Source organism: Periplaneta americana, chromosome 9 (genome assembly GCF_040183065.1).
Source record: "Periplaneta americana isolate PAMFEO1 chromosome 9, P.americana_PAMFEO1_priV1, whole genome shotgun sequence".
Classification (NCBI taxonomy): domain Eukaryota; kingdom Metazoa; phylum Arthropoda; class Insecta; order Blattodea; family Blattidae; genus Periplaneta; species Periplaneta americana.
This window is the reverse complement of record NC_091125.1, coordinates 173,872,096-173,900,088: the sequence shown is the minus strand read 5'-3', so window position 1 is coordinate 173,900,088 and position 27,993 is coordinate 173,872,096. Positions and strand designations below refer to the sequence as shown.

The window sequence follows — 27,993 nt, the reverse complement described above, 5'->3', positions numbered from 1 at the left end:
TGTTTAATATGGAAAACGTAAAGTAGAATATAACTAAATGGAATGTAATAAAATAATAATAAAAAAGAAAAGAAATACGAATATTAAATAAAATTCACAATAAAAAGGCTATGCTAATAAATTCATCGGCTGATAAAGAGAACAAAAAGGGGAAAGGAAGGAAAGAAATATAAATGTACTGATGGGGTGTGAAAATCGTTATTAATTTGTTACATGTGACCTACTTCCTTTTATTAATATTATGTTTAATATATATATATATATATATATATATATATGTATATATATATGCCTATATAAATCACAGAGCATAACAAGATGGTTATTTCCACAACTAATGCAAAACATGTCTAATTAATTTTAAGGAAATCAAGTTAACGTCTAATCTCTTGATTTAAGTAACTCCTGGAGTTTTGCATCGCTTCATGCAGACCATTTCTATCACGGACAGTTTTAGTCTAGTGCAGAGAGAGCGCCTGCTTTCCATGCAGTTGGTCGCCTGTTCGATCCTGCTCTTATATATTCCTTGGAATTGTCTTTCTTTCTTTCTTTTTTCCTTCCTTTCTTTCTTTCTTTCTTTCTTTCTTCCTGCCTTCCTTTCTTTCTTCCTTTTCTTTCTTTCTTTCTTTCTTTCTTTCTTTCTTTCTCTCTTTCTTTCTTTCTTTCTTTCTTTCATCCTTTCTTTCTTGCATTCTTTCTTTCTTCCTTTCTTTCTTTCTTCCTTTCTTTCTTCCTTTCTTCCTTTCTTCCTTCCTTTCTTTCTTCCTTTCTTTCTTTCTTCCTTTCTTTCTTCCTTTCTTCCTTTCTTTCTTTCTTCCTTTCTTTCTTTCTTTTTTCTTTCTTCCTTTCTTCCTTTCTTTCTTTCTTCCTTTTTTTCTTCTTTCTTTTGTTTTGTTCCATTTAAAATCTTTATCACACTAATTACGCAAAATTATTTTCCTTGGCATTTGTTCTAGCTGCTTAGGATCGACATACAACGAAACAGGACGAATGCCTCAACTGTGAACCTGGTCGGTCGTCCTCTGATCATGCGCAGTACCTCCTTTCTGGGACTTCGAAAATATCTGTGCGCTGTCACTTGTTTCTTCTGAGTTGATCCTGGAACCAAGACTCAGTCATTTCTGTTTCTCTCTAAAACAATACAGATTACTAGAGGGAGATCACGTCATAAAGTCACCCGAAACTTCTCCTCACACTACTTACTAAAATTACGTGATACTATTGTCAAACAGTTATTTCGGGATTACATTACCGATCGTTCGTTTAGAAGGATAGTACAATATTTCCACAAACAATGGATTACTGTGTATTTGTTGTTCGACCTTGCACAACTAAATGAAAACTTAATTTGTGAAGGCAGTCGGACTTACAATGGCTCCCGGGAACACAACACATGTGTGCAGCCAGCTGTTGAAGTTGTGGAGCTTGTTCTTCGTCCGCTTTGTAACAGCGATGCCTCCCACCTCAACGACATCTTCCGCGAGAACGGAGAAAGAGAAGATCTGCTGTGCAAGCTGTAAGAAAACAAACTAAGTTTATATATCGGGTCGTTTCCCAGGAAACCGATTACTCACTCGGCAGTCATTGTGCCGACTTACAAAGGCTAGATTCTCCCACAACTAAGATTTTTAAGAGATTACAGACTACTTCGAAACAATCGCTAAAGCACTGGAGAATAAAATGTAAAGCCCTGTGATATAGATGGAATCGGTTTAGTATTATGTAATATACGGTACATATTAACAATACGTTTACTATTGATAGGAGTCTGTTTGACAGACGTGAAATGTCACTGTATAATAATAATAATAATAATAATAATAATAATTTGAGAGACGAACATAGGTTTTGGGTGTTTGAGAATAAGGTGCTTAGGAAAATATTTGGGGCTAAGAGGGATGAAGTTACAGGAGAATGGAGAAAGTTACACAACACAGAACTGCACGCATTGTATTCTTCACCTGACATAATTAGGAACATTAAATCCAGACGTTTGAGATGGGCAGGGCATGTAGCATATATGGGCGAATCCAGAAATGCATATAGAGTGTTAGTCGGAAGGCCGGGGGGGGGGGGAAAGACCTTTAGGGAGGCCGAGACGTAGATGGGAAGATAATATTAAAATGGATTTGAGGGAGGTGAGATATGATGACAGAGAATGGATTAATCTTGCTCAGGATAGGGACCAATGGCGGGCTTATGTGAGGGCGGCAATGAACCTCCGGGTTCCTTAAAAGCCAATAAGTAAGTAAGTATTATTATTCACTTTGAGAGACGAACATAGGTTAAGAGTGTTTGAGAATAAGGTGCTTAGGAAAATATTTGAGGCTAAGAGGGATGAGTTACAGGAGAATGGAGAAAGTTACACAACACAGAACTGCACGCATTGTATTCTTCACCTGACATAATTAGGAACATTAAATCCAGACGTTTGAGATGGGCAGGGCATGTAGCACGTATGGGTGAATCCAGAAATGCATATAGAGTGTTAGTTGGAAGGCCGGGGGGAGGAAAGACCTTTAGGGAGGCCGAGACGTAGATGGGAAGATAATATTAAAATGGATTTGAGGGAGGTGAGATATGACAGAGAATGGATTAATCTTGCTCAGGATAGGGACCAGTGGCGGGCTTATGTGAGGGCGGCAATGAACCTCAGGGTTCCTTAAAAGCCAATAAGTAAGTAAGTAATAAGTAAGAAAATAAATAAATAAATAAGTAAGTAAATAAATAAGTGAGTATTCTTAAATATAGACCCACTAGACGAGATAACATCGAACTTTTCTCTATTGCCCCGAAGAGCTGTGAGCTGATCTAACTCCTTCCCCGTCTGAATTGCGGTTTTACAAACCCAACGTTTGGTAAAGTTTGTTTCTAACCAAAGCTTAACATGAAAGTTGACTGACATGTTTGCCATGACTTGTAAGAGAGCTTAGTTACTAGTTAAAAGGTATTAACATTGAACGTAGGTCAAAGACAAAGTTGTACGAACGATATCTTGCAGCTGGCGGTGGATAATGTTTATGGCGTCTACCGTCGTTATCTGTTTATTCATAAACCATTTCAGGCTTTCCTGAAAATTGTGACACATCAGACATTTATATTCCAGTCGACTACACTTCTTGTGTACAAAGTAAATGAGGAAAGTATTAATAATTACTATTTCTTTCCTGGTGGGAAAATGACGTCCTGTCTTGGGCAGATTTCATTGAAAACACCTGCAGTGTGATTGGACACGTTTCCATGGAAACAGTTGTAGAGTATGTTTTAAATGCTTTGATTGGAAACAATCGCATTATATTTTGGACAGGTTTCCTTAGAAACATTGGCATTATATTTTGGAAAGGTTTCCTTAGAAACATTAGCATTATTATATTTTGGAAAGGTTTCCTTAGAAACAATTGCAGTATATTTTGGACAGGTTTCCTTAGAAACATTGGCATTATATTTTGGAAAGGTTTCCTTAGAAACATTAGCATTATTATATTTTGGAAAGGTTTCCTTAGAAACAATTGCAGTATATTTTGGACAGGTTTCCTTAGAAACATTGGCATTATATTTTGGAAAGGTTTCCTTAGAAACATTAGCATTATAATATTTTGGAAAGATTTCCCTAGAAACAATCGCATTATATTTTGGACAGGTTTCCTTAGAAACACTGGCATTATATTTTGGAAAGGTTTCCTTAGAAACATTAGCATTATAATATTTTGGAAAGGTTTCCTTAGAAATATTGGCATTATATTTTGGAAAGGTTTCCTTAGAAACATTGACATTATATTTTGGAAAGGTTTCCCTAGAAACAATCGCAGTATATTTTGGACAGGTCTCCTTAGAAACATTGGCATTATATTTTGGAAAGGTTTCCTTAGAAACATTAGCATTATAATATTTTGGAAAGGTTTCCTTAGAAATATTGGCATTATATTTTGGAAAGGTTTCCTTAGAAACATTGGCATTATATTTTGGAAAGGTTTCCCTAGAAACAATCGCAGTATATTTTGGACAGGTTTCCTTAGAAACACTGGCATTATATTTTGGAAAGGTTTCCTTAGAAATATTGGCATTATATTTTGGAAAGGTTTCCTTAGAAACACTGGCATTATGTTTTGGAAAGGTTTCCCTTGAAACAATCGCATTATATATTGGACAGGTTTCCTTAGAAACATTGGCATTATATTTTGGAAAGGTTTCCTTAGAAACATTAGCATTATAATATTTTGGAAAGGTTTCCCTAGAAACAATCGCAGTATATTTTGGACAGGTTTCCTTAGAAACATTAGCATTATAATATTTTGGAAATGTTTCCCTAGAAACAATCGCAGTATATTTTGGACAGGTTTCCTTAGAAACATTGGCATTATATTTTGGAAAGGTTTCCTTAGAAACAATCGCAGTATATTTTGGACAGGTTTCCTTAGAAACATTGGCATTATATTTTGGAAAGGTTTCCTTAGAAACATTAGCATTATTATATTTTGGAAAGGTTTCCTTAGAAACAATCGCATTATATTTGGACAGGTTTCCTTAGAAACACTGGCATTATATTTTGGAAAGGTTTCCCTAGAAACAATCGCAGTATATTTTGGACAGGTTTCCTTAGAAACATTGGCATTATATTTTGGAAAGGTTTCCTTAGAAACATTAGCATTATAATATTTTGGAAAGGTTTCCCTAGAAACAATCGCAGTATATTTTGGACAGGTTTCCTTAGAAACATTGGCATTATATTTTGGAAAGGTTTCCTTAGAAACATTAGCATTATAATATTTTGGAAAGGTTTGCTTAGAAATATTGGCATTATATTTTGGAAAGGTTTCCTTAGAAACATTGGCATTATATTTTGGAAAGGTTTCCCTAGAAACAATTGCAGTATATTTTGGACAGGTTTCCTTAGAAACATTGGCATTATATTTTGGAAAGGTTTCCTTAGAAACATTAGCATTATAATATTTTGGAAAGGTTTCCCTAGAAACAATCGCAGTATATTTTGGACAGGTTTCCTTAGAAACATTGGCATTATATTTTGGAAAGGTTTCCCTAGAAACAATCGCAGTATATTTTGGACAGGTCTCCTTAGAAACATTGGCATTATATTTTGGAAAGGTTTCCTTAGAAACATTAGCATTATAATATTTTGGAAAGGTTTCCTTAGAAATATTGGCATTATATTTTGGAAAGGTTTCTTTAGAAACATTGGCATTATATTTTGGAAAGGTTTCCCTAGAAACAATCGCATTATATTTTGGACAGGTTTCCTTAGAAACATTGCCATTATATTTTAGAAAGGTTTCCTTAGAAACATTAGCATTATAATATTTTGGAAAGGTTTCCCTAGAAACAATCGCAGTATATTTTGGACAGGTTTCCTTAGAAACACTGGCATTATATTTTGGAAAGGTTTCCTTAAAAACATTAGCATTATTATATTTTGGAAAGGTTTCCTTAGAAACAATCGCATTATATTTTGGAAAGGTTTCCTTAGAAACATTAGCATTATGTTTTGGAAAGGTTTCCCTTGAAACAATCGCATTATATATTGGACAGGTTTTCTTAGAAACATTGGCATTATATTTTGGAAAGGTTTCCTTAGAAACATTAGCATTATAATATTTTGGAAAGGTTTCCCTAGAAACAATCGCAGTATATTTTGGACAGGTTTCCTTAGAAACATTAGCATTATAATATTTTGGAAAGGTTTCCCTAGAAACAATCGCAGTATATTTTGGACAGGTTTCCTTAGAAACACTGGCATTATATTTTGGAAAGGTTTCCTTAGAAACAATCGCAGTATATTTTGGACAGGTTTCCTTAGAAACATTGGCATTATATTTTGGAAAGGTTTCCTTAGAAACATTAGCATTATTATATTTTGGAAAGGTTTCCTTAGAAACAATCGCATTATATTTTGGACAGGTTTCCTTAGAAACACTGGCATTATATTTTGGAAAGGTTTCCCTAGAAACAATCGCAGTATATTTTGGACAGGTTTCCTTAGAAACATTGGCATTATATTTTGGAAAGGTTTCCTTAGAAACATTAGCATTATAATATTTTGGAAAGGTTTCCCTAGAAACAATCGCAGTATATTTTGGACAGGTTTCCTTAGAAACATTGGCATTATATTTTGGAAAGGTTTCCTTAGAAACATTTGCATTATAATATTTTGGAAAGGTTTCCTTAGAAATATTGGCATTATATTTTGGAAAGGTTTCCTTAGAAACATTGGCATTATATTTTGGAAAGGTTTCCCTAGAAACAATCGCAGTATATTTTGGACAGGTTTCCTTAGAAACATTGGCATTATATTTTGGAAAGGTTTCCTTAGAAACATTAGCATTATAATATTTTGGAAAGGTTTCCCTAGAAACAATCGCAGTATATTTTGGACAGGTTTCCTTAGAAACATTTGCATTATATTTTGGAAAGGTTTCCTTAGAAACATTAGCATTATAATATTTTGGAAAGGTTTCCTTTGAAATATTGGCATTATATTTTGGAAAGGTTTCCTTAGAAACATTGGCATTATATTTTGGAAAGGTTTCCCTAGATACAATCGCAGTATATTTTGGAAAGGTTTCCTTAGAAACATTAGCATTATAATATTTCGGAAAGGTTTCCCTAGAAGCAATCGCAGTATATTTTGGACAGGTTTCCTTAGAAACATTGGCATTATATTTTGGAAACGTTTCCTTAGAAACATTAGCATTATAATATTTTGGAAAGGTTTCCTTAGAAATATTGGCATTATATTTTGGAAAGGTTTCCTTAGAAACATTAGCATTATAATATTTTGGAAAGGTGTCCTTAGAAACATTAGCATTATAATATTTTGGAAAGGTTTCCTTAGAAATATTGGCATTATATTTTGGAAAGGTTTCCTTAGAAACATTAGCATTATATTTTGGAAAGGTTTCCCTAGAAACAATCGCATTATATTTTGGACAGGTTTCCTTAGAAACATTGGCATTATATTTTGGAAAGGTTTCCTTAGAAACATTAGCATTATAATATTTTGGAAAGGTTTCTCTAGAAACAATCGCATTATATTTTGGACAGGTTTCCTTAGAAACACTGGCATTATATTTTGGAAAGGTTTCCTTAGAAACATTAGCATTATAATATTTTGTAAAGGTTTCCTTAGAAATATTGGCATTATATTTTGGAAAGGTTTCCTTAGAAACATTGGCATTATATTTTGGAAAGGTTTCCCTAGAAACAATCGCAGTATATTTTGGACAGGTTTCCTTAGAAACATTGGCATTATATTTTGGAAAGGTTTCCTTAGAAACATTAGCATTATTATATTTTGGAAAGGTTTCCTTAGAAACAATTGCAGTATATTTTGGAAAGGTTTCCATAGAAACATTGGCATTATATTTTGGAAAGGTTTCCTTAGAAACATTAGCATTATTATATTTTGGAAAGGATTCCCTAGAAACAATCGCATTATATTTTGGACAGGTTTCCTTAGAAACACTGGCATTATATTTTGGAAAGGTTTCCTTAGAAACAATCGCAGTATATTTTGGACAGGTTTCCTTAGAAACATTGGCATTATATTTTGGAAAGGTTTCCTTAGAAACATTAGCATTATAATAATTTGGAAAGGTTTCCTTAGAAATATTGTCATTATATTTTGGAAAGGTTTCCTTAGAAACATTGGCATTATATTTTGGAAAGGTTTCCCTAGAAACAATCGCAGTATATTTTGGACAGGTTTCCTTAGAAACATTGGCATTATATTTTGGAAAGGTTTCCTTAGAAACATTAGCATTATAATATTTTGGAAAGGTTTCCCTAGAAACAATCGCAGTATATTTTGGACAGGTTTCCTTAGAAACATTGGCATTATATTTTGGAAACGTTTCCTTAGAAACATTAGCATTATAATATTTTGGAAAGGTTTCCTTAGAAATATTGGCATTATATTTTGGAAAGGTTTCCTTAGAAACATTGGCATTATATTTTGGAAAGGTTTCCCTAGAAACAATCGCAGTATATTTTGGACAGGTTTCCTTAGAAACATTGGCATTATATTTTGGAAAGGTTTCCTTAGAAACATTAGCATTATAATATTTTGGAAAGGTTTCCCTAGAAACAATCGCAGTATATTTTGGACAGGTCTCCTTAGAAACATTGGCTTTATATTTTGGAAAGGTTTCCTTAGAAACATTAGCATTATAATATTTTGGAAAGGTTTCCTTAGAAACACTGGCATTATATTTTGGAAAGGTTTCCTTAGAAACATTGGCATTATATTTTGGAAAGGTTTCTCTAGAAACAATCGCAGTATATTTTGGACAGGTTTCCTTAGAAACATTAGCATTATATTTCGGACAGGTTTCTCTATAAACAATCACAGTATATTTCTGACAGTTTTTCTTAAATAACCTCATTATAACATGTTGGATAGGAGTCACTCATACCATATTTCGGATATATTTCCTTGGAAGAAATAGCTTATGCTTTAGGCGCCGTTTATTGGGTGCAATCGTAATAACGGTTGTACAGATTTCTTTGGAAGGAACCTAAGAAATGCATTTGAAAGTAATCACAGTGAAATTTGGAAAGAAAAACGCAAGAAGTTTCTGACAGAATTCATGGGGAACTATTATAGGGAGTTGTGGACAAGTTGTCTTGGAATGATTGAGAGGGTGTTACGGACAACTTTGTTGGGAGTAATAATAATAATAATAATAATAATAATAATAATAATAACAATAATAATAAATTCAGTCTACTTGCATTGGAAGCGATCACAGAAATTTCTTTTACGGAAATCCGTCGAAAAGAATGCAAATTTTAGAGAGATTTCCCTTAAAAAAACAACGAAATGAAATATAAAAAGAAACCACAGGGAAGTTTTAAGTAAGTTCTCATATAAAATAGGAATGTCAGGTAGAGTTCCTTGAAAAATAATGTTGACTATTGTAGAGAGGTTTCCTTGAAAACAACGATAGACAGTATCAGACAGAATTTCGTGAGAAATAGGACAGATTTTGTTTGAAGAATTATTATTTGTTTTTGGACAAGTTTTCTTCACAAAAACCATCAAGGTTTTTAAACAGGGGGGGGGGAATTGTATGAATGCTCGGTCAAGTGTGTTCTAGGAAGAAAATATCGTAACGATGGCAATTGTATGATCTGGCTGCTTTACGAAAGAAGCACATGAAGGATCTCATGTAGCGGATTAATATGAAAACGTAAAAAACGTGAATAAAATCTCGTTATAAATCCATGAGAGGTATTTAAATTACAGTGTGACAGTTAAGGCTTACTTACTCGCTACACGATGTTACATATCTCCCTGTCTATTTTGTACGGGAACATCATTTTATTTTTACTTCAATTTTTATTGTACCTGAGTTTTTGAATGTACTTCATTCCCACCCCTTCTACTAATGAAGTTCAACCGTCCTCCACACAGAACCAAGACCGCATATACAGTCCTAGTAGCCTTACGGTCATAGTGAACAGTACGTTCCAGAAATATGTTCACGTTTTCCAGTGACGAAAGAGCTTTCAATATTGAATAATTTTGCCACAGGTACTGTCGTCCATTTTCCTACGTCGCATCCCGGTTTCCCCCACTTGCTCATATTCGGCCCTTTGTAAAGACTAGTGGCTGGGCTGTCATAGATCTTTTCTGAGAAGATTAATTCCTGTTAGGAATTGGACGTCTAAGTAATATTATGCAACTGTTTAAAATAACTTAAATAAAAGAGCCTCGTTAAATAATTAACTGTCACGTGATTTCCCTCCTTTCTACGACCCTGCGACAAAACCACTTGGACGGACAGTAGGTAGCATGTCTGAGTAATTTTATCTTTTCGGATCGGGCAGAAGTGAAGATTGAATTTACGGTACGTAAGGTACTCTTTTATAGAGTAGATACAGAATTATTTCAGCATGAGTTACTAGTACGAAGGACGAAACTGGTAATTTAATTGGAATTAGGTACAATAGTCTATAGTGCGATAATATGCACATTAGAACTGAAGCCTGTATCGAAATGAACGGCCACCATTTTCAAAAATGTGTTTAAATATCCATATTATAATTATTTTTAAATTTAACTTCATTCTCTATAGTGTACAGTAATGTGCTGTACACAATATAATATACACTGCATAATGAATGGACAGCTCATTTCGTGAGTAAAAACACTCATTTGTTAATACTGTACTGTATTTTGATTAAACAAGAACTTAATGAAAATTATCAAACTCAAAAGCGTGATATTTCCTAATTTACGTAAATGGATGAACTACTTTTCTTCCCTCCTGTACGTAGTAAAGTGATTTGTTTGTATATTACGCCAGTATCATCGAACTTCAGTCGTGGAAGGGGGTAGCAAACGGTGTTTCCGGTTTCTCAACCATTGATCCAAAGGTATAGCCAGGTTAATATTAGAAATGCTAGTAAAATAAAATGATGCCCCTGTAGAACCTCATGTGTGTTTGTTCGTACACACATCTCTCTAAAATATTCACGATGGTTTGCATGGTGCGCACCAATCAGCTGTCCGTGCATTCATCACCACGTGACTGCACACCAGCCCTGTTCATCCATCAACTGCCACGGTTCGGGGGATAGTTAAAAGTCGCGGCAATTTTCCGATAGTGACATCCTAATATGCTAATAGGGCCAGGCATGCATCGATGGCCCTGTTATAGGAAATATTCAAGTGATAGAACGACAAAGATAGTTTATCATGACCGTCATTGTCTTCATCTTGTTCGCGTTAAGCGGAACTTTGAAAAGCTTGCTGTGTTGAAAAGAGTGAGTGAGCAAAGAATGATGCTGAAACTAATCAGGAAGAGAAAAAGGAATTGGTTGGGTCACTGGCTGAGAAGAAACTGCCTACTGAAGGATGCACTGGAAGGAATGGTGAACAGGAGAAGAGTTCGGGGCAGAAGAATATATTAGATCAGGTATGTCAATTGATGCCCACAGGAGCAAGCGCGCGCTTTAGAGCCCAGGAGAGCCTGAGCGCTTTACAGCGGAAAGGAAAGACACAGATGAAAGAGATGGTATATGCCGCTTGGTCGAGCTGTATTCAGGGATGGCCAGCACTGATTCAATAGATAAAGGGAAGAGAAGTTATTAAAACTGTATCCATGGTAATTTTTAGATTTGCCTGAGAAGTATAAGTGCATTATAAGAATGTAAGTTTTAATTTTAATGCTCATTTTTCACAAGTTTGATTTTTTTATTCAAAAGAAATATTTTGCCAAATTTTCGTATAGAAAAGTGAAATTTTCAGGTATAGCCTATTTATTTAGTAGCCTTACAGAATGTTTTCGTAAATCTAATATATCGTATATATGTATTACTGAAGATAGTGTATTGACAATTTTGAAAATATTCGCATGGAAATTGTTTGTAAGGAAATGAATTAACAAAGCAACTACTGTTACATCATAAGCAAAAGATACGTGCCCATGTGTTGTAAAAATGTCAGCTCTATAGCTTCAGCAGATTTCGAGAAAATAATTTAATATTCTGATGATAGGAAGTTGCTCACAAATATCACCTTAAAAGCATAATGCGATAAGAGTTTTGTTATGTAATATTTGTTACACTTAAAACAGATACAGTACCTAGGTAACTTTGCTTTGTACTGTAATATTGTTTTGATTAGTTTATTGGTTACTTTTGTAAGGCTAAAGATACCATCAATATAAATTCCAACTTATCATGTCATACTCAATCTCTTTCTTTGGAATATCACTTTCTTTATGAATGATGTGTTTCATCCACTTAATACAGTATAATATTATACTACTATGGAATTTAAGTGAATATTCCTTCTTAACTCTCTATGATGTTATTAAGATTTAAAACACAAGTGCAATATCAAGAAATCAGTGTTAGAATTTTTGTTTTACAGACAATATAGATAATATTAAACAGAAAGAAGCCATATAAAAATAACGACATAAAATTTCACGTTCCGTTTGAAGTTTGTGCACCACTGTTTTCTTAATCCAACAGGCTGCTTAATCCTTTCTCTTTCCATACTTAGCGCTTGCTGCCCGCGCACGACGTCAAGGTCAGAAAAATGCGCTTGCTTTGACATCACTGCTGTAGACTATATGGATTATATGCGGAGACTATGAGGAAGGCAGAAAATAGAAACGTTTGGAGAGTGCTGATTTTGCAGTGAAAGACCTGCCCTTGGGCTGAACACTATGAATGAATGAATGAATTAATTAATAATTAATTAATGAGTCACGGAAAATATAAAATTTACGAAAACAATAATGATCCTTCATTTGAAAGAATATCACAAAACGACAGTTCATTTCAAGTGGGCTCTAACAAGTTTCCTCTGAATATTTTTCTTGGAGGATCACGGTATGCAATTCGAGAACTAAGTTTCCTGGTTTCTTTCCTGTTTGACTTTGGTTGTCAGTACACAGGCTTGTGTGCTTTGCGTACCGACGACCTGCTGTATTTAAGAGGACGCGTAGAGCGGAAGAAATGTAAAGGTGAAGAAGGTTTAGGACGCGATACACCATTTTCCTACCCGGCGTCATATCGACTCTCTGGCAAGGCAGGTACGTTTTCCTTTTCTAAATAGGAAACTTGATTTTTCTTACGTAAGGTGAGCCAAAAATATTAAACGGCAACACGAAATCTTCAGAAATGACTGGGTTAGTAAATATAACTACCGACTACAGAACTGCAGCTTACTCTGATGCTAAGCGATGTTGATGGACATTTCTTTGCAAGTTAAGTCTGGCTCCACGAAGTAGAGCGAAGTACACGCTTTACTGTACTTATCTGGGGAACTTGATTTATTACTCATTTATCTGTTTGGTTATTTTTAAATTTAAGTCTTGATGTCAGATCAGTTCTCAATGGCCTAAATCTTGAAAGAAGAAGACAACTTTTCTACAGAAATATACTTATTGTTTAAAAATGTCTCAAGAAAAAAAAATTATACCATGAAAATAGTTTTTTAAACTTTTCCCTAACAGAAAGATGGGCACTTAAAAATATTGGTCCACACCTGTGGAGTGACGGTTAGCGCGTCTAGCCGCGAAACCGGGTGGCCCGGGTTCGATTCTCGGTCGGGGCAAGTTACCTGGTTGAGGTTTTTTTCCGAGGTTTTCCCTCAACCCAATATGAGCAAATGGTGGGTAACTTTCGGTGTTGGACCCCGGACTCATTTCACCGGCATTATCACCTTCATCTCATTCAGACGCTAAATAACCTTAGATGTTGATAAAGCGTCGTAAAATAACCTATAAAATAAAATAAATAAAAATATTGTCTGCGTTTTTATTCCATTTCGTAAGGTACGCTGCTTATACCAGTGTGCTTAATATACAGGTTGAACAATAAGTATGGAATATTACTAATAACTTCTTAAATTAAATTTTACAAAAAAAGGTTTATACAAAAGTTGTTGAAAATAAATCATATAATATGATACCATTGATCGAAAAAAAGGTTATTCAGGCATAGCCTACAGAATGTGACAACTTAATTTTTTAATAAACACTATATTAAAATTTACATATTCCAAATTTCCATTAAATTTTACATATGAATGTGTAGAAATTTTACCCATTCACCTGTTTCATGTCTTTTAACTATTTGTTAACCTTGTTTCATACTCTTCAAAGTTAAGGCAAATAAGTATGTAAAATCATGTTGCGTAGGCCATAAAACTAAACAAAACACTATGACTAACCAAACTTGACAAGTAATGCTCAAAATGTGAACCATTCACAGCCAAACAATGTCCCAGTCTATCATCACAGTCTAGTATATACAGTCGCGAAGCTCGATACGTAGTAAATATGCAAACATTAGATAGTTGCTCGCCACTAGGATCGCTAATATCGCCTCATTACAGACAATGCAAAATAGTACCGTCACAGTCTATTGTTTCTAGCACCCTCAAAACTCAAGCTTCGTGACTGTATATAGTAGACTGTGCTATCATGGAAACAGTCCATTGTCTTTCTCACAGTTACATGACAGATTTGTTCATCTCGTATCTGCAATGCACTGTTTTCGTGATAGACTGGGACATTGTTTGACTGTGGATGGTTCACATTTTGAGCATCTGTAATAAAGTATGGTTAGTAATAGTGTTTTGTTTAGTTTTATGGCCTACTTAACATGACTTTACATATTTATTTGCCTCAACTTTGAGAGTATGAAACAAGGTTAACAAATAGTTAAAAGACATGAAACGGGTGAATGGGTAAAATTTCTACACATTCATACGTAAAATTTAATGGAGGTTCGGAATATGTAAATTTTAATCTAGGGTTCCATTTAAAAATATAAAATTTACTGTTATTTCCTTTATGCCTGAATAACTAACTTTATTCGAAGACTGGTATATTATATAAAACTTTTTTTGTAAAATTAAAATTTAAAAAGTTATTAGTAATATTCCATACATATTGTTCACTAATATTAAATATGTAATTATGTAAAAGTTTTTTGAACAGGTTACATCAGCTTCTTGTCTATGCGGATGACGTGAATATGTTAGGAGGAAATCCACAAACGGTTAGGGAAAACATGGAAATTTTACTGGAAGCAAGTAAAGAGATAGGTTTGGAAGTAAATCCTGAAAAGACAAAGTATATGATTATGTCTCGTGACGAGAATATTGTACGAAATGGAAATATAAAAATTGGAGATTTACCCTTCGAAGGGGTGGAAAAATTCAAATATCTTGGAGCAACAGTAACAAATATAAATGATACTCGGGAGGAAATTAAACGCAGAATAAATATGGGAAATGCGTGTTATTATTCGGTTGAGAAGTTTTCATCATCTAGTCTGCTGTCAAAAAATCTGAAAGTTAGAATTTATAAAACAGTTATATTACCGGTTGTTCTTTATGGTTGTGAAACTTGGACTCTCATTCTGAGAGAGGAACATAGGATAAGGGTGTTTGAGAATAAGGTGCTTAGGAAAATATTTGGGGCTAAGAGGGATGAAGTTACAGGAGAATGGAGAAAGTTACACAACGCAGAACTGCACGCATTGTATTCTTCACCTGACATAATTATGAACATTAAATCCAGACGTTTGCGATGGGCAGGGCATGTAGCACATATGGGCTAATCCAGAAATGCATATAGAGTGTTAGTTGGGAGACCGGAGGGAAAAAGGCCTTTAGGGAGGCCGAGACGTAGATGGGAGGATAATATTAAAATGAATTTGAGGGAGGTGGGATATGATGATAGAGACTGGACTAATCTTGCACAGGATAGGGACCGATGGCGGGCTTATGTTAGGGCGGCAATGAACCTTCGGGTTCCTTAAAAGCCATTTGTAAGTAAGTAATTATTATTATTATTATTATTATTATTATTATTATTATTATTATTATGTAGGTCTTTACTCTCTTGCAATGTAAAGTTTAAACTTTGGGGTGACCGGAGGAAAAGTAGTGGGGATAACTTAGTCTTTGCCGTAGGCTGCCTGTCAGTCCACGAGCTGTGGCTGAAGTGGACGCGTGCTGCAGTTGAATCGTAAACACGCGAGGCTGTGCGGGTGTAGGCCACGGAACGAAAGTCATACTTTGGAGATGAAACCTGAAGATCGCCAATCGGACGACATGTTTCCGTAAGTAAACAGATAAGAGAAACTATTCACAATGTGTCTGGCTTTGAAATATGGCCACGTTATTATCATCCAGACATTCGCAGCAATGCGCATTTGACCCAACCAGCTGTAGAGGTCGCCCTCACATCAGCCCGCCATCGGTCCCTATCCTGAGCAAGATTAATCCAGTCTCTATCATATCCCACCTCCCTCAAATCCATTTTAATATTATCTTCCCATCTACGTCTCGGCATCCCCAAAGGTCTTTTTCCCTCCGGTCTCCCAACTAACACTCTATATGCATTTCTGGATTAGCCCGTACGTTCCACATGCCCTGCCCATCTCAAACGTCTGGCTTTAATGTTCCTAATTATGTCAGGTGAAGAATACAATGCGTGCAGTTCTGTGTTGTGTAACTTTCTCCATTCTCCTGTAACCTCATCCCTCTTACCCCCTAAATATTTTCCTAAGAACCTTATTCTCAAAGACCCTTAACCTATGTTCCTCTCTCAAAGTGAGAGTCCAAGTTTCACAACCATAAAGAACAACCGGTAATATAACTGTTTTATAAATTCTAACTTTCAGATTTTTTGACAGCAGACTGGATGGTAAAAGCTTCTCAACCGAATAATAACAGGCATTTCCCATATTTATTCTGTGTTTAATATCCTGTTGCTCCCAGATATTTCAATTTTTCCACCTCTTCAAATGATAAATTTCCAATTTTTATATTTCCATTTCGTACAATATTCTGGTCACGAGACATAATCATATACTTTGTCTTTTCGGGATTCACTTCCAAATCTATCTTTTTACTTGCTTCACGTAAAATTCCCGTATTTTCCCTAATCGTTTGTGGATTTTCTCCTAACATATTCACGTCACCCGCATAGACTAGCAGCTGATGTAACCCGCTCAATTCCAAACCCTCCCTGTTATTCTGGACTTTCCTAATGGCATACTCTAGAGCAAAGTTAAAAAGTAAAGGTGATAGTGCATCTCCTTGCTTTAGCCCACAGTGAATTGGAAACGTATCTGACAGAAACTGACCTATACGGACTCTGCTGTACGTTTCACTGAGACACATTTTAATTAATCGAACTAGTTTTTTGGGAATACCAAATTCAATAAGAATATCATATATAAATTCTCTCTTAACCGAGTCATATGCCTTTTTGGAATCTATGAATAACTGATGTACTGTATCCTTATACTCCCATTTTTCTCCATTATCTGTCGAATACAAAATATCTGGTCAATAGTTGATCTATTACGCCTAAAACCACACTGATGATCCCCAATAATTTCATCTACGTACGGAGTTAATCTTCTCAAAAGAATATTGGACAAAATTTTGTACGACGTCAACAAAAGTGATATTCCTCGAAAGTTATCACAGTTAGTCTTGTCCCCCTTCTTAAAGATAGGTACGATTATGGACTCCTTCCATTGTTCTGGTACAATTTCTTTTCCCAAATAGCGAGTACAAGTTTATAAATTTCGTTAGATAATGCACTTTCATTCTCTTGTATTAATTCTGCTGGAATTTGGTCGATACCTGGAGACTTGTACTTTTTCAAAATTTCTATCGCAATTTCGACTTCAGAAAGTGTGGGTTCGGGTATAAAAATGTATTATTATATGAAAAATAAATTAAGTGGATAAATTTTTTTTTACTAATGGTAGGAGCTTGACTGTTCGTCATTCACCCATATGAAGCCAGCTGTGTAGACTAATTTACCGATAGAGTCGTTGCCCAGGTTGCGCCATAGCAGACTGGTCTACGCTACACCCACGATGAGAACATGGAGATTTGTTGGGATGCCAAAGGGGAACCGGAGCTCCTGAGAAAACCCCTGTCTTATCTGGACCACGGGTTTGCCCAACACAAGTTATAAATCTGAGGTACGCCGGGGATCGAACCCTGGTCCACAGGATTGTAAGTTCGGCGCTCTTGCCACTAGATCATCGTGGCGGCTGTAGATAAAAATAGGACACAGATATATTTTCACAACCGTTGGTATATTATTCAGCATTTTCTAAGTAATAAATAACAAATAATGTATAATATTTACATAAATTGTAAAAAACATTTTTTACTGATTTTATCAACAGTAATCTCACTAGACGTTTTGATTTATCTAGAGAAAATCAAAACTCGAGTGGGATTTAATTGACTATTACACGATTAGAAGAAAGTATATAAAGATTAGAAGTAACGAAGTACTCCAATACAATAAAATATTAATTGACTTACGAAAATACAACTGTCTTCAAATGTATTATTGTACCATCTCAACATTACAAATATTATGCTAGATGCATGCTAGATGGCAGTAGTGAGTCGAGAAGTTCTGGATCTATTATACACGATGGCAATGTTACTAGTCAAGAAGGCTTTGTTGATTCAGTTTCATTTTTATTAAAATGCAACATTCCACTTCAATTATCCGAATCCCAGTAATCAACGTCACTTGACAGATGATTTTCAATAAATCTTAATATTAAACAATCTCTGATACGTGACTATCCATAATATCATATAGCAGAAGCTATAACATAACCTAACTAATATACACAAGTGTTAGAAAAGTTTTAATTAGGGATGATGAAATAAACAAGAAAAGTTTTAATTAACGATGATGAAATAAAAAATAAACATGAATAATTTTAAAAGAAAGAATTATTGAAAGTACAATTTTCAAATTTGAATGTAGTTGGTGGTTCAATTGATGTTATATTGGACGTGTGCGTAATAGAAGTGGAACTCGTTGATTTAGGCCTACATGATGTATTCAACTTATTCAGGATTTCCGAATGGTGCCCTTCATTTATTTGTAAATCGGATTTCAGAAGATGCATAGGTATGATCAGTGATTTTTATTAATTCTTGTTCTTGAATGCCAATGCGAGTCGTATTTGAAACTGCTGTGCATCGACTGGAGTGGTTTCTAATTTTACATATATATATATATATATATATATATATATATATATATATATTTTTTTTTTTTTTTTGACGTCCAGACCAGCGCAGTTTCAAATGTTGGCAAACAAAGAAACAAATGCTAGGGACGCGATAAAATTAAACAAATGCTAGGGACGCGATAAAATTGTGCGATAAGCAGCCATGATTGGTTGAAATACGTCCTTTCGTACCGTTTTATTGGTCAAAAGTAGTATGACGTAGTAAGAGTGTAATAGTCTGCGTAAAATATATTACGTAAAGAAATTTTGTGCTGTATTAGGGACAGACTGACACGTAGAATATGTTACTCAGTTTCTGGACTGAAATTATAGTTGTGTTGTTTTATTTTTGCTTCAGTCTAGAAGCGGAGAGTATGGGTCTATGCCAGCCGTGGCGAGACTGTGACTCGCGAGACATTGTGGCTCGCAGTGAGAGCTATGCATTTATCTTGCTTCTAACCTTCCCCAACCCCCACCCTCTCACTCACTGGAGTCAAACTCCGTTCCATTTGTATTTGTCTCTGACCTGCGAGTGGCATATGTCTCTCTCGAAACCATGTACGAAAGTTCCAAGTAGGATGGGAGGACGCATTTTTTGCTGTCAATATGATGAGAATATTAAATGTATGATTTGTTCACAAGTATTACGAGGAAAACGGTTGTATAATATAAAACGACATTATACTACATGTTACTGATGAAACATTAAAATTTAGATGTTAATAATAATAATATTCATAATAATAATATTAATAATAATAATAATAATAATAGTAATAATAATAATAATAATAATAATAATAATATCATAATCATCTCTGTACGTCGAATCTTTTTCAGCACATGTACGAAAAATGCGATTAGCTCTTCAATTTGAATTAACTGATTTACTATGTGATGTCAAATGAAAGCTAGATGTAAGGACTTAACAAATGTTGAACTTTCAAATCTTTGCCAAAAAATAAATATCCGAAGCTTCGTTCTTTCGCTTGCTCTGTTGAAGCCATGTTCGCTACAACTTAGTCTACGTTTGTGAAAAATTATTTTCACCGATGAAAATAGTAAAAACCAAATTTAGATCACGACTGACAGACAAATACCTTCGTGATCAACTACGATTGACAGTAAGTGACATAATTCCTGATTTTGAAACTTTGTTGCAGAGACATTCTGAAGACAGTTAATTTTAGGTTGTGATATTCTTCATTTCTTTCATCGTTACACGTACTAAACATTAGTTTGTAGCCTTATACTCTATAACATTATATTTAAGTGCTTGACGTAAGGAAAATGAAAATCCGTCAATAAGTCAGACAGTTGCTTCACTTCCCCTTCGGGTGTCCGCCTCCCTCCATAGGTGCTATGCACGTTGCAGGTTACACAGTGGCTGGGCGCACAACTACATTTTCGCCACCGCTGGACTCTATGCTTAGAGAAGTGATTACTGAAGGGCATGGAATATGTCTTCTGTTCACATTAAGCTACATTCCGAAATTACTCCCAGCTCACAACACACTTTTCACTATGGTTCACTCAAAGTGTATCGCACGTGTCTATTATCACTTTAATATTGCATTATTTATAAATATGAACTGCAAAGAAAGAAAATTGGCAAATAAAATAAAATAAATGTGTTGCGTGCAATTTTAAAAATTTTCTAGAAAACTTGAAATAAAAGTTGGTTTTATTTTTGATTCATAAAATATTTCCGTCATTGGCACAGATCATAATACAATCGCAATTAATAAAGCTAATTTTATTTCCATTGTTTCATAAAACGAATGCGGCCTTATTTCAGAACACGGATGGTACATTATTATTTTTTATGATGTTATTGTAAATTCTTGACCGAGAGGCATTTGTTTGCATGTGGAATAACTCTCCATTGCTGCATAGTTTTGAAAGAGTCTCCACTTTTATTGCATACAATCCCACGACTCTGTTCTGAGTGAGATGTGATGCTTGCTACAGTATAATCTAAAAGTTTCACCTTAACGCCATAAAAAGTTTCAATCAAAGATAACAAATACGCGTATGATCTGCCATAGTTGCAGTGTTGTTTGTCTAGTTGGAGCGGTACATCAATTTTTATTGTGAAGACAGTAGAAATAATGCGAATGTGACAAAGTTCTTAAATATTTCAGAATTCCACTTCATAAACTTTTACTGCGTGTCGCCAGTATAAAGGTATTCATAGCTAGACGTTCCAGAGTCGAGGGTTTGTGTCTCTGTGAAAGGAAAGTTAAGGAACATATTTCAGGCAATCTCCTTCTAGCACAAAGAAAATGCAATGTAGTTCATTCGACACATTTGAGCTGGTGGAAGGGGGGCTTCATTGAAGAACCACCCTGTTCACTCTGACGTAAGATCCTTGCATTTTAAAGTAAGTTGGGAATGAATGTTGCAATATTTCGCTCTCGAATTTAAAAATATTTGAATTAAAATGTTCAATAAACATAGGCAGGCAAGCATAAAGCCCATTAAATTCAAATGTTGTTGTTATTACGCAACTTCGATACCCATGGTGTTCCCAGCAGTACCAATGTGTTTCCTTAAGATCAGTTATAGCTTGATACGATAGCAAGGACTGGTTTTCTCCGGGTAGTTTCAGTTTGAGTAGGTTAGTTTTCACTGGCTCATGTTAGTTGCGGTTTTCTTCGTTGTTTATTTTCTCCGGTTAATTTCAGTTTATGCATATTAGTTTTCATTAGCTCAAATTAGTTGCTATTTCTTTCAGTTGTTTATAATCTCCGGTTAGTTTCGGTTTGTATAGGCTAGTTTTCACTGGCTCAGGTCAGTTGCGATTTATTTTCGTTGTTTATTTCTCCCGTTAGTTTCAGTTTGCGTAGGTTACTTTTCAATGGCTCAGGTTGCTTGCGATTTCTTTTCGTTTATAGCCTATATCCGGTTAGTAGCAGTTTGTGTAGGTTAGTTTTCACTGACTCAGGTTAGTTTCGTTTTTTTCGTAGTTTATTTTCTTCGGTTAATTTTAGTTTGTGTAGGTTAGTTTTCTCTGACACAGGTTATTACCGATTTTATTAGTTCTTTATTTTCTTCGGTTAGTTTTAGTTTGTGTAGGTTAGTTTTCACTGACTCAGGTTAGTTGCGATTTCTTTTCCTTACATTCTCTGGTTAGTTTTGATATGTTTAGATTAGTTATTTTAATTTTCTCAAGTAGTTTTTGTTGCGTTATAATAGTTCTAGCTCGCCTACATTGTTTGTAGTATGTTTACATAATATTATGTTCTGATTTATTAGTTTTACCGGTGTAAGCTAAAGCAATCCAATGCAACTCTTATGGAACTCCCAGGAATCGAAACCTGGTTCCTTTGTTTGTAAACCTTCAGCTGAGCAACTGGAGTGCACAAAGGAATAATACGAAGTAAACGTCTTGTCTGTTTGAACTCTTCAGCCAGCAACACATTATTGAACGCTATCAGGAAAGCGGCTTTAATATTCATCATGACAGTATTATCTATTTTTTTCGCATGTTTACGTCATGGGCCAATGACGCAGTTTTGGTACAGAACAAATGAAGATCGACGAGCGCGCGGTGTGACGTTTCGGTCCCGTAACAGGGAACAATTAATCTTTCATTTGCCAGTGATTATTTTGTATTTGTGGGACATCATGCGAGGCGCACCACGAATAAATCATCGGCCACGGGCGTCGAACGCCACCCGCAAAGCGATTGTTTCTTCCTGTTGTTATTGGTTGCTTCTTGTTGGGGCGGACACCAGGGTCATAAATTACAGTGTGTTGGGAAGTGCACCTTTCAGTTGTGCGGGGTAGTTGAGTCCTAAGTGTGGAAAGATAGGAAGGATTGGAAATAGAAAAGTTAGGCAAATGGGACCGCTTAAAGCATTAGATGTCGGCAGACGAATGAGAAATCGTGTAGAGGGGAGAGCAAGTGATTAAATTATTAAATGATAAATGTTGAATTTTCAATAGTTTTTTTTTAACAATGTTGTAGCATCTGTAATTTCGAACCAAAAATCAATTTCAAGTACTATTAATACGCCCCCCAAATAATCTTTTATAAACACTTATGAGACCATCCTTCACGTATAGGCTACTACAGTGGGTTTCACGTAAGATTATTTCCTCAATAGCTAATATAGCTGTGTTTTCAATGTTGCCAACTGTTACTGGATATCACCAGAGCAGATAAAATCGCAGTGCTATTCACAGATACTGACACAATAATAATAATAATAATAATAATAATAATAATAATAATAATAATAATAATAATAATAATAATTATACTTACTGGCTTTTAAGTAACCCGGAGGCTCATTGCCGCCCTCACATAAGCCCGCCATCGGTCCCTATCCTGAGCAAGATTAATCCAGTCTCTATCATCATATGCCACCTGCCTCAAATCCATTTTAATATTATCTTCCCGTCTACGTCTCGGCCCCCCCAAAGGTCTTTTTCCGTCCGGCTTCCCAACTAACACCTATATGCATTTCTGGATTCGCCCATACGTGCTACATGCCTTGCCCATCTCAAACGTCTGGATTTAATATTCTGAATTATGTCAGGTGAAGAATGCAATGCGTGCAGTTCTGTGTTGTGTAACTTTCTCCATTCTCCTGTAACTTCATCCCTCTTAGCCCCAAATATTTTCCTAAGCGCCATTTTCTCAAACACCCTTAACCTATGTTCCTCTCTCAAAGTGAGAGTCCAAGTTACACAACCATAAAGAACAACCGGTAATATAACTGTTTTATAAATTCTAACTTTCAGATTTTTTTTTTTTGACAACAGACTGGATGATAAAAGCTTCTCAACCGAATAATAACAGGCATTTCCCATATTTATTCTGTGTTTAATTTCCTCCCGAGTATCATTTACATTTGTTACTATTGCTCCCAGTATTTGAATTTTTCCACCTCTTCAAAGGATAAATTTCCGATTTTTATATTTCCATTTCGTACAATATTCTCGTCACGAGAGTTAATCATATACTTCGTGTTTTCGGGATTTACTTCCAAACCTATTTCTTTACTTCCTTACATAGATGAAACCTAAAATGCATTAAATACTACTTTAAACTCACCCTGAATATATAAATCGATGTGTTTGTTTTTGGATTAAATGACATTTAATTTAAATGAATAGTTATTTAGACTGCGATGTTTTGAAATGAAAACCCTGTACATATGGTTATAATAACACATTTAGGTAAAACATTAAAGATTACGTATAAAGTAGCAATTAACTTACTACTTTGGCTGTCGTCTACAGGGAGTACCTCTTTAGCCCTCTGAGGAGAATGATCGGCTGTACTCCTGGGGGCGGGGCACTTACCTGAGTCCACATCGTGAATAACTGTAGGCCGAGACCCATAGAGTGGGCCTGAAAGATGTCCTGCCTGGTGGTCAGGATCTCGAAAATCACGGCGAAGAGATGTCGGTCCAGCCACAGCAAGTACACGGCCGTGGCGGCGTGGTACAGCCTTAGCGCCTTTCCCGTCATGCTGTGCAAAAATGAATACGATCGCCTTACAGTCCGGATCTTCTTACTTCATACCTCAAGGGTGAAACCTAACCATTTCACCCCTTTACTGCATATGTTAGTGGATTATAGTGATTTTCTAGTTGTCAGGTTCAGTTTTCTACTACCAATTTTGTTTCGAATTTCGGTGCTGACAATAATACTTCACTAGTAGTTATTTTCTGTTATAAATTGTAAAGTCGCCGAATAAATTTTACGTTAGGTTAAAGTAATAAACGCAGTTTAAAAAGCTGTAAATTTATATTATAATTCAAAATTGTAATTTATTGACAAATTCAGAAAATTTGTTTTTCTGCCGTAAAAATTGTACAACTTATAAGTTCATTGTTTCGAATACTAAAAATAACAATAATATAAAATATAAGGATTAATTACTCCAATTATTTATTAGACGAAATGAAAAAACAATTTTGTTTAAATTTATGGAAGAAAATTTTAATTTTGCCGAGGATTTTTCACTTCTGGATCACTGTGCAACGGTGGACTGTGTATGTTTTTAATTTCAAATGAATATTTATAGTCATAATATTGCACATGAAGAAGACAGACACACAGACAAAAAATAACTCTAACACAAACAGCAAAAAGCATGTCGGAGATGATGGAAAGATATTCGTAATTTTCTGCAGCATCACCTGGAGTAAAAATAAAGTTAATTGTAACCATGACTACGAACGAGCTCAGTGTATAGTGTTTAATTTCCTCCATTGAGTCCCATAGAATACAATCACAATTTAGTATATACAGTTGCGAAGCTCAATACTTACTAAATATGCAAACATAGACAGTTGAAATATGCATCCATAGATAGTTGCTAGCCACCAGGATCGCTACTATCGCCTCATCACAGACTCGTGGATAAATATATATTCATCCATGACAGACTCTTTCCCTAGCAGACGATAAAATGTATTGTACTTTTGATATCGTGTTCTTTTGAAAAATTAAAATCCTTTCTTCCACTATTGAAATACGAAATACATAAGGTTTATATATTATTTTCATAAAGAATTTATTATATCTTATAAACTCACATTCCTGGATCTTTCGGAAGAAGGATAAATCTGACCTCTTTTTCTTAGAATTTGTAGTGCTATAAACGTCTCCTTGTCCAATATTATTATTCAAATTATTGTATTTTAGCCATTTACAGTTATTACAACCGATAACGAACGTTTCACAGTTTACACAACTTTTCACAACAATGCGAAATACAGCACAGTCAATGCCTTTTCGATCTGGACCGCCGTAATGTATGTTTGGGTTTTCTATTTCAGTGTATGGAGCTCAGTGAATTACTATATTGTAACTTTATTGCGTATCATAGCTAAGTTTTATTTAGTGTAATGTGTCCATAAGTTCCGTTTACTTCTTGTTGCATAATATGTTGCAGAAATAATTACAGAACTGTGTTATTTTAATGTGAAGAGAATTTTACATGGATCGGTGTCGGTTAGAGTTCCCGGGTAGCTCAGTGGTAGAGCGTTGGTACGTTAAACCAAAGGTCCCGGGTTCGATACCCGGCTCCGGAACAATTTTTCCCTCGAAATTATTCAAATCAACTTTACAGGGAGTTATACCTGAAATCTTGATTTGCATAATACACGTCACTGTTCGTTAACAGAAAACCACAATTTAAGTCACACGGAGTTAGTGTGCACTCGAAGTTGGTTGCTTGACGGTTGTCAGCCCACTTTGAGGTCTGTGGATATAGAGGGAAAAATTGGATCGGTGTCGGTTAGAGTTCCCGGGTAGCTCAGTGGTAGAGCGTTGGTACGTTAAACCAAAGGTCCCGGGTTCGATACCCGGCTCCGGAACAATTTTTCCATCGAAATTATTCAAATCAACTTTACAGGGAGTTATACCTGAAATCTTGATTTGCAGAATTTTACATGTTAACATAATCTTTTCGTATCAACATTTTAAGTTTAGAATGGAAATTTTGAGGTTTAATAAAACAGAATTTATATTGTGATTTAATATAGCACATCTACCTTCCTTAATAAAGACAGAAAATTTATCATACCACTCCTATGAAATTAGTGTACGTACGATTGTTACTTCGTCTCTTAGGTAGTAGATAAATACAATAATTCAGTACTCAATTGTAGTATTAAAATACAGACAAATTGAATGTCCGGGGTATCATACATGACATTATGCTTAATTATAATGTCTGATTGCGAATTTAGGAATATAAGATATAGTAAACATAACCTATAATATTTCCATATGAATGGCAGAGCATTGGAAACCACTAAAATTAGACAGAAAGGGGAAACTGGGACAGTAAACATATAACCTATAATTTCAACATATCTAAATATCCGTGCGGTGCAACTGAAAATTATTGAATCATGCATAAATGAATGTACAAGAATTTCGCAATATTTAATCGAAATAAAGGCAAGTATTACACATACGAACAACGTAATTTTCACACCAAAAATAATATTTAATCTTAACTCGCAAGTGAATTATGTGTGAAGTGTCTCATAATCATCGTTTTAAATTTTATTAATGCAATTACACTACATTTTAGAGAAATATATGTTACTCTTTATGCATTCCAACTAATTTATATGGTTGAAACGCCGCCCTTCGTGATCGGGTTAAGCGAGTCACATGGTCTGCCTTACGGCCTGTATTAGATCACGATGGCAGTGGCACAGTCTATTGTTCCTAGTACTCACAGCGCTCCAAGCGGCTAGCAACTATCGCCAGAAATGCAAAAAATCATCCCAAGCTTCGTGACTGTATATACTAAACTGTAATGCAATCCCAAGTCACTCTTCACACCTGATGTCACACTACACCCACTTGCCTGAGATGCTACATACGGTCCTTGCTGTTGTCGGTACAGAAGACCGCCTAATATCCGCTGTTATTCAGACGCGTGGTCCTCATCTGCTGTCATCAGCCGATATGAACGTATAGTGGCCGGGAAACTTCACACTGTTCACATGGCGCAGTGATTCTGTTGAACTTTCCTGGAAAAAAAAATGTCGGTCAGGGTCAAAAGAGTACATTTTTATTCTGGAGTTCTTGTATTCTAACCTCGAACAAGGTCATGGAATTCTGTTGACAGCAATCGTCAGTAAGAATAGAAGTTGATCAGCCGTTTCTGTTACTGTTCAGTGGCCTTTAGAAATTTTAGAGTTGTGACAGTCCATAAAATAAAAGTAATATTTATACCCAAATACTTGATAAAAAAATCAGGTGGGCATACTTCTACTCCGAATTATCTGTTATCGCGCTTTCAATTTCTTACAACTCTTCGAAACCGACATCAAGCACTTCTTTCTATCCCTCATCATAGAACGTCTTTATACTCATCTTCCTATAATGTAGAAATACCTCGCATCTGGAATTCGTTACCTAATGACGTCAGGGACTGCCGGACTTTTATCACAATTCAAAATTAAATTGGAAAATTTTGTCTTATTTAACGCTTTTTAGGTATTGCTGGAAGTGTTGATTTGTGTGTGTGTGTGTGTGTGTGTTTTTTACTCTAGATTAGAATTGCAAGTTTCTTGTTTATGTTAGTTAATTAGTTAGGATACAATTAATTATGATATTTAATCACTTATTTAAAGTTTGTGTGACTGCAACCTGTGAATATTTTGTGTGGCTTTACTTTGTTTATAGTGTATTTTTTTCCTTTTTATTTCTATTATTGTATTTGTATTTGTGGTGGTGTGGAAGAGAAGGCCTGATGGCCTTAACTACACCAGAATAAATAAATAAATAAATAAATAAATAAATAAGTGAATGAATAAATAAATACATAAATAAATAAATAAATAAGTGAATAAATGAATAAATAAATAAACGAATAAGTGAATAAATGAATAAATAAATAAATAAAAGAATAATTGAATAAATGGATAAATAAATAAATAAGTGAATAAATGAATA

At 34.9% G+C, this 27,993-nt stretch overlaps 1 protein-coding gene across 1 annotated transcript; it reads right to left on the bottom strand.

Annotated features, from left to right (window-relative positions):
- Positions 1-251: 251 nt before the first annotated feature.
- Positions 252-27,018, bottom strand: LOC138706747 (uncharacterized). The gene is made up of 4 exons (XM_069836388.1): positions 26,900-27,018; positions 23,869-24,037; positions 1,371-1,514; positions 252-1,098 (listed from the first exon to the last, which is right to left on the bottom strand). Exons 2-4 carry the CDS (start codon positions 24,034-24,036, stop codon positions 1,075-1,077), a joined length of 336 nt encoding a protein of 111 aa, XP_069692489.1. The 5' UTR covers position 24,037; positions 26,900-27,018; the 3' UTR covers positions 252-1,074.
- Positions 27,019-27,993: the final 975 nt, after the last annotated feature.